This window comes from Bactrocera tryoni, chromosome 3 (genome assembly GCF_016617805.1).
Source record: "Bactrocera tryoni isolate S06 chromosome 3, CSIRO_BtryS06_freeze2, whole genome shotgun sequence".
Classification (NCBI taxonomy): domain Eukaryota; kingdom Metazoa; phylum Arthropoda; class Insecta; order Diptera; family Tephritidae; genus Bactrocera; species Bactrocera tryoni.
In genome coordinates, this window is record NC_052501.1 from 46352043 (window position 1) to 46359533 (window position 7491).

The window sequence follows — 7491 nt, forward strand, 5'->3', positions numbered from 1 at the left end:
GCTATAAGGTGTCCTTCATTTCCCCTCGCTATGTCTATTTTTGACAAGAATGATAATTTATAACTGCTTAATTTAGGTGCAGCTGGCACAATATAACATTTGGCTTGCCTCGCACTATATGTTGACAATAATTTCAATGAAATTAGTGGTCGAGCACCTTATATCAACCGGAAAAAAAACAATTGTTAACATCTTAATGAAAATTAAGTGCTCAAAGCAATTTTCATTAACACGAAGAGTGTTAAAAGTTTCTGTCTCTAGGCTGTTGTTGTCATGGTGAGCGAATTAGTCAAGTGGCACGTAGTTTCAATCGTTGTTGCTTTGGATGTGTGCTATCACCAATTAACGTCAGATTTGGGGCTATTGTCAATTGAACTGTTATACTCTTGCAACATGTTCGTACAGAGTACATACTAGGGTGGTTTTAGTGAATAGAGGTGAATTTTTTTTCTGAAATTTGTGTGTGCTCACTTCTAGGAATGTGCCATTTAGTGTAAAAATACAATTGTAAAAGTTTCAGCTCAATCGAACTTTGCCTTCCTGTGCCGAAAGAGCCTTGAAGTTTGATAAAATGGCCATTTTCCGCGGAAAAACGTTATTTTTCGAGTTTAACTTACGACTGATTACACCTATTACAATAAATTTATTATCAAATGAAAGGTAATTTTGTTGAAATTAAAGTCGATTATAATACATTTTCTTTAGAAATGTATGGTTTGGAAAATATTTAACATATGGACCAAGTTCGTGTTATGTGCGTTTTTGGTGACACTCATACATAATATTTTTCGGATTTAAGGCTCGCTTAAGTATTTTTATACCTTTCGTGAAAATGAAATGGTATATTAACTTTGGTCCGATGTTTGTAAGTATAAGAAGAAGAAGAGATAGACCCATACCCAAGTATACTAAAATGATCAGGACCAGTAGGAGATTCGATTTAGCCATGTCCGTATGTCCGTCTGTCTGTTTGAACGCAAACTAGTCCCTCAGTTTTTGAGATATCCGAATGAAACTTTCTATATTCTATTAGACATTTGTCGGAACCGGCCAGATCGGACCATATATAGCTGATATAACCTTGATTGTTCAAATATGAGATTTTGCTCTATATCTTTGGTACTAAAGCAGCTAGGAACGTGCAATTTGACACTCCTATGAGAAAATAAGTATTGTTTTAAAATGTAATACTTTTTACGCTAACAATGCAGTATTTTAAATTAGAATTTTATATATTCATGAAAGGTATGAAGGCTTCGGCATGGCCGAAGACAGCCCTTCCTTACTTGTTTTTAAGTATTTTTTGACATTTTGGTGAGTTTGGCCTTGGCCGAAGACAGTGGCATAATTGGGCCGTCAAATTTCTTAACTTTTCATTCTATGCAACTTTACTTTAGCATATCCTATACTTTTACTAAAATAAAGCGACAACAACAAAAGATCAGAATAACTTTTATTAACCTTTACTTTACTACTTTTTCACATTTCACCCTCACTAAACATATTTTTTCTCCAATAAGCTAGCATCTCTAGTTTTATTTGGTATTGTATATTTCTGGCATCTCGTGGCTGACTTGTTGCTCATATTTACCGCTATGTATTCTGGTAGTAAGTAAAAAGTGGAGAATCCCCTATTTGATTTTGACGCTTTAAGAGAAATGTTATTTTAAAGTTTGTTGTGCTAAGTGAACAGTTCGATATTAGAAAGTGCAAGATATTACATACATAGTATACATATAATTAAATTCAAATGGCTACTACCTCATCTAATGTTCGTGTTCGATCCAAAACCTGAATTTATTTAATTGGGTATTCATCTCATCAAATCTAATAAACTGCCATCTAATCATCAAGTGTTAAAGTCATTATTTTACAACATTCGTGAAGTTGGATTACCTTTTAGTGATGCTGCAAAACTCACTCTGACGGAAGTTCTTGTGTTCTGGGAGAAAGCTAGAATACCTTATCAATTACAAAAAAATGCTGTTCGCAAAGGCGAAAAATTATATAACGAATGGAGGGCACTTCAGAAGTGTTCAAGATTGAAGACAAAACGTCAAGAGGAAAAAAATCTTGCATTCACATCCAAACTGTCCGATCTTTTTGATGTAGCAGTGAAAGATGCAATTTCAAAAATGTCTAATCAGGAAGATATTATATTTTTGACATATCAGAGAATGAAAGGACGTCCAGGCCATATGGAAGGTATCGATGTGAATACAGCTCTTGCTGAACAAAGAAGAGAAGCAAGAAAAGCAAAAGCAGAAGAGCGGCGATGGCCACAGATTTCACCAGTAAGCGCTGGTAAGTTTATAGTATAGTTGCCCAATTTTACTTAAAAATTAGATACTCAAACCCATACTTAAATAGGTAATAAAATGCTGGCTCTTAGAAGCTATAGCCTTTATTCGTTCCTATTTGTTACCAACATCAACAGTATTTTTCTCCCAAAATCTATACATTTTCTTTCCTTTTTTCATTGCAACAGAAAATGTACGAGACATCTCATTGTCTTCCGACTCAGAAGTGGAAGAAATCCCCTCGGACGAAGTATTTACCGATGATGAAAAAGCCAGCAAAGCGGAGACAGTGAGTAAAAAAAGGAAATACAGTCATGGTTGTAAAGAAGTAATGACGGAAAAATTATCAATTTTGCTAGATAGGTGCAAAATTTCTGATAGAAATACTGTGCGAATAATTTTCGCAACGCCGAAAGTCTGGGCTGTAATGTCGAGGAATTTGCACTTAGTAGAAGTGCTTTAAGAAAGCGCAGAATATCCTTTCGAAGTCAACGGGCCCAGAAAATCAAGGCGAGTTTAAAAAACTTAGACTTAGAGGGTATTGTTGTTCATTGGGATGAAAAACTTTAACCAAACCTTCTTCAGAAAGAATGTGCTGAACGGTTGGCAATCTTGGTAAGCAAAGGAGACTATGAACAACTACTGGGGGTCCCGGAATTAGAAAATTCCACAGGCGCCAGTCAGGCAGAAGCTGTTAGCGGTAGTCTAGAAGAATGGGATATTGGCGATAAAATTGTTGGTATGTGTTTTGATACGACGGCTTCCAACACAGGATGAATGAAAGGCGCATGCACCTTGTTAGAAAAACAGCTAGGTAAAAGTTTGTTGTACTTAGCCTGCCGCCATCACATTTTAGAAGTCGTTTTACGGTCAGTATTTAAGTACAAAATGGGATCAACGACTGCTCCCCAACCTGAAATTTTTAGAAGATTTCAAATACATTGGCCTAACATAGATCAGTCTAAATACATTGAAGGGGTACAGGATGATTCGGTAAAGAAGTCAGTGAAGCAGTTCGAAAAAGAGGTTTCGGAATTTCTTCTCTTTCAGTTAACTGAAAACAGCCGAGGGATGATTACTTAGAACTTATTAAGTTATGTTTAATATTTTTAGGAAAAGTCCCTTCTCACGATGTTTCGTTTGACACTCCTGGTGCTTATCATCACGCCCGTTGGATGGCAAAAGCCATTTACTCTCTGAAAATGTTCATTTTTAGAGAACAGTTTTCTATGTCCGAAGAGGAGTTCAGTTCACTAAAAGCTATTTGTTTATTTATTGTTAATTTGTATGTCAAGATGTGGTGTCAAGCTTCAAACGCAATAAGTGCACCTAGTAATGATTTACAATTTGTTCATAATGTAATTAAGTACAGGCGTATTGATCAAGGTGTATCAGAAAAGGTATTGGTATATTATAAAATTTTAACTTCAGCTGTGGTATCTGAACCCGGAACTGATTTGCCTTAGCTTATTTGACAAAAATGTTTCAAATGAAATAAAAAGAAAAACGGCAAAAAAGATTTTATCGTACAGGAATTTAACAGAAGAAGAACGGTCTTCAAGGATAATGAGGGTGCAAGTTTCTGAAAATGAAGCAGAAATCAAAGCCTGGCCTTTTCTGAATATTTCAATGTCAAAACTGATTTTTTGACAGAGGACCCCAAGAAATGGTCTGAAAATAAAGACTTTTTGAAACTTCAAAGTTTTGTTAGGAGTATGAAGATAGTAAACGACACGGCAGAGAGAGGGGTTAAGTTAATTCAAGACTTCAATAGTATTCTTACAAAAGATGAGGAGCAAAAAAAATTCCTGCTTCAGGCGGATTGTCGTCGGCTTTACCCTGATACTTCCAAAAGTACCCTTTCTCTAACCTTATCTCAATGATATTGGAAATAATAATATATAAATAAATTGATAAATTTTTTATAATTTTTGTTTTTAGTATGAATTTTCTTTTCTATATGTTTATTTTTTAAATAAATTGTTCCCATCATTTTATCTTTTTGTTAAATATTGTACCAATTAATGTACGAAAACTCAAAATACAATATCTAACTAAAAGATTTTACTAATTTCTAGCTTTTTCTATTATAATAAAATAAAGGACTTCAGTGTATGCATTGTTTATGGTTAAGGTAAGGATAGTTTCAAAAATCGTGGAGAACCTCGAGTGTTACTGCGAAAAACTATACTAAGGCATTTGACACGAACTTGGTCCATTAAATGTTAAATATCTTCCAAACCATGCATTTCTAAAGAAAATATATTATAATAGACTTTAATTTCAACAAAATTACCTTTCATTTGATAATAAATTTATTGTAATAGGTGGAATCAGTCATAAGTTAATGTCGAAAAATAACGCTTTTTCGCGAAAAATGGGAATTTTATCAACCTTCAAGGCCTTTTCGGCACGGGAAGGCAAAATCCGATTGAGCTGAAACTGTCACAATTGTATTTTTACACTAAATGGCACATTTCTAGAAGCCAGCACTTCCAAAAATTGAAAATTTATTTTGAAAAACCACCCTAGTACATACTCTAAACCACTAAAATTACTTTACTTTTGCTTGGCTATTGCAGGATTCCGAGAATTTGACCTTAAATTGCAAACTTAAAAGTACGTATGTATGTGCTTGTGAATGTATCTCCTTATGCATTTCAACACTGTGTAATTTTATATTTATTTTTTCACTCTTTCTAAACTCTTTATAATGCTTAATTAAAAATATTAATATTTTAGAGAAGATATTAAAAAAGTCCAACAGTCATTTAATAAAACTAAGCACTCAATTTAAAGAAAACTTTATTTAAGAGTGCCGAAATAGGTGTAGGTATGAAATCAAATTTTAAGGTGTGGTCATATTCTCAAAACGATACTTCAAGCTATGCCTAAATTGTCGAGTTGATATCAAACATTAACTGAAAAAATTTGAAATTCCTTTTACCCAAAAGTTCAATAAGTGCTAAACCAATCAGAGTGAAGTAAAATCAGCGCTGACGCTGAGCAAATTAATGTAATTTGCAATAAGTAGCAATGCACTGGCATGAGATGAGATTGGCCGCCAACAAAATATCCAAAGAAATAAATCGTTTTTACTAAAAGTTTATTAACCCTCTCATGCCCGATGTTACCTATAGGCAACATTGTCTTTATGAGCGCATAAGTACCGCAATTTGATTTTTTAATGTGAGATCTTTTGCAAAAATGTCGGTGTAAGAGTTTTACATCATTTTAGTTCTCATGTTCGTTATCGCGCGTGTTCATGCAGTGATTGATCTCCGTAGACGAAAATAAAAAAAATAAATTTGGAAACAAGTGCATATGGGAAAAGTTCCCAAAAACTTAAAAAACACTATTTCGTCATAAAGTAACGTTGATAATATAAATAAAGAAAGGTAAGTGAGTAATTTACAAAAAAAAAAGCGGAAAAAGTTATTTCGTTTCTGTGCAATAATTTTGTAAAAGTTAAGTTGCCTATACCATACTAAGATGCGTCCAAAAGGTTTGACACAAGCTGAAATTGAAGAGTTCCCTAATTTTGACTGGGACGAGTCTGAGAAGGAGGAAATGGAAAGAGAAGAGGAGGAAGAAGGTGAAAATGTGGAAGAACTGATCGAAATAGCGTTACAAAACATTGAAAAAAATCAAGGGGTCGAAGTTGGTTTGATCGAAGAATTACTTGGTACAGAAGAAAACGCAGAACAAAACGAAAATATTGAAACTGTACAAGAGGTGGTAGAGAAATTTGATTTAGCGAAATTTGAAGTGGAGCAGCACAGAGCTATTACATAGAATGCGATGTCACTTGAAATAGTGCATTATGCTGCAACCAGGTGAAACAACCTTTGGAATATTTTACCGAGTTCTTTGCGGATGAGCTGTTGGAAAAAATTTGAGACGAAACGTTTTATATGCGTTGCAAAAAAAAGCACCGAATTGAAATGTACTGTGGAAGAAGTGAAAAAGTTTGTTGGCATCTTACTATACATGGCAGTGGTGAAAATACCAACGTATAGAATGGTATGGGCTCAAAATTTCAAACTAGCGGCCGTTGCAAATGCTTTGCCCAGAAGCCGATTTGAAAAAAATTAAACAGTTTTTCCTTCTAAACAATAACAATTTGCAGCCTAAGAAGGGCCAACCAGATTATAACAAATTATACAAAGTGCGCCCTTTGTTTGACTTCATAAACAAGAAATTCAGCGAAATTTCGCAGGAAGAATATCAGAGCATTGATGAGCAAATGATTGCATTCAAAGGTAATTCATAGTATTTGTACATATGTAATAAGAAGAAGAAGATGTAATAAATTCTTTATAATGCAAAAACATGTTCTTTCCCTATGTCAACATAGTTTGAAGCAATATCTGCCAATGAAGCCCTACAAGTGGGGTTTCAAAATGTTTACTAGAGCTGGTGGATCTGGAATTATTTATGATTTCACCCTTTACATTGGAGAGGGAACGTGCAAGTCTTTTGGATTAGGCATATCATCGGATATTGTTCTACATTTGTCATCCAATATTCCTAGAAACCAAAATTTCAAGCTATTTTTTGACAACTGGTTCACTTCAATTAGCTTGATGATTGCTCTTAGACAAAAAGGAATATAAGCCGTTGGTACAGTTCGAAGCAACAGGTTGACAAATTGCGCTCTAAGAAGTGATAAGGAGCTACAAAAACGAGAACGCAGAACAAGCGATTTTCAATTCGAAGAAACGAACAAACAACAAACGAACAAAAGGCAGATGCAGGCTATGCCACACTGGATTTCCCAGATCTAAATGTAGCAAATGCAAGGTTTATTTGTGCTGCAATCCATAAAAAAATTGCTTCGTATCATACCATACATAATTTGTAATGTGTTTGTGTCCTATCATACACAATGTTCAATAAAAGAAGTCAATTAAAAAAAAAAATAAAAATTATTATACACTGTTGCCCAATGTTGCCTATAGGCAACATCCTGTAACTCCCAAACCAGGACACCTAGGACTATGAAATTTTGGTCAGTTCATATTCAGGTCGCGATTAAAACAAATCTGTACTCAAATATTTTTTAGCCCCGCCCATTTTAATTCGGGCATGAGAGGGTTAAGTGGTTTCTGAACGATCCATAATTCTATAATAAGAATAGTAATGTGGAATATTTTTAGCGTTTAGTAAAAAGATTGAAAGATCGACATGT

The 7491-nt window shown here is 34.3% G+C and overlaps 1 protein-coding gene across 1 annotated transcript; it reads left to right on the top strand.

Moving 5' to 3' along the window:
• The first annotated feature begins 2177 nt into the window (after window positions 1-2177).
• Window positions 2178-6095, top strand: LOC120770625 (ring-infected erythrocyte surface antigen-like). Its single transcript, XM_040098225.1, has 3 exons — window positions 2178-2304; window positions 2489-2589; window positions 5793-6095. The coding sequence occupies exons 1-3, from the start codon at window positions 2178-2180 to the stop codon at window positions 6093-6095; spliced, it is 531 nt and encodes a 176-aa protein (XP_039954159.1).
• The last annotated feature ends 1396 nt before the right edge of the window (window positions 6096-7491 follow it).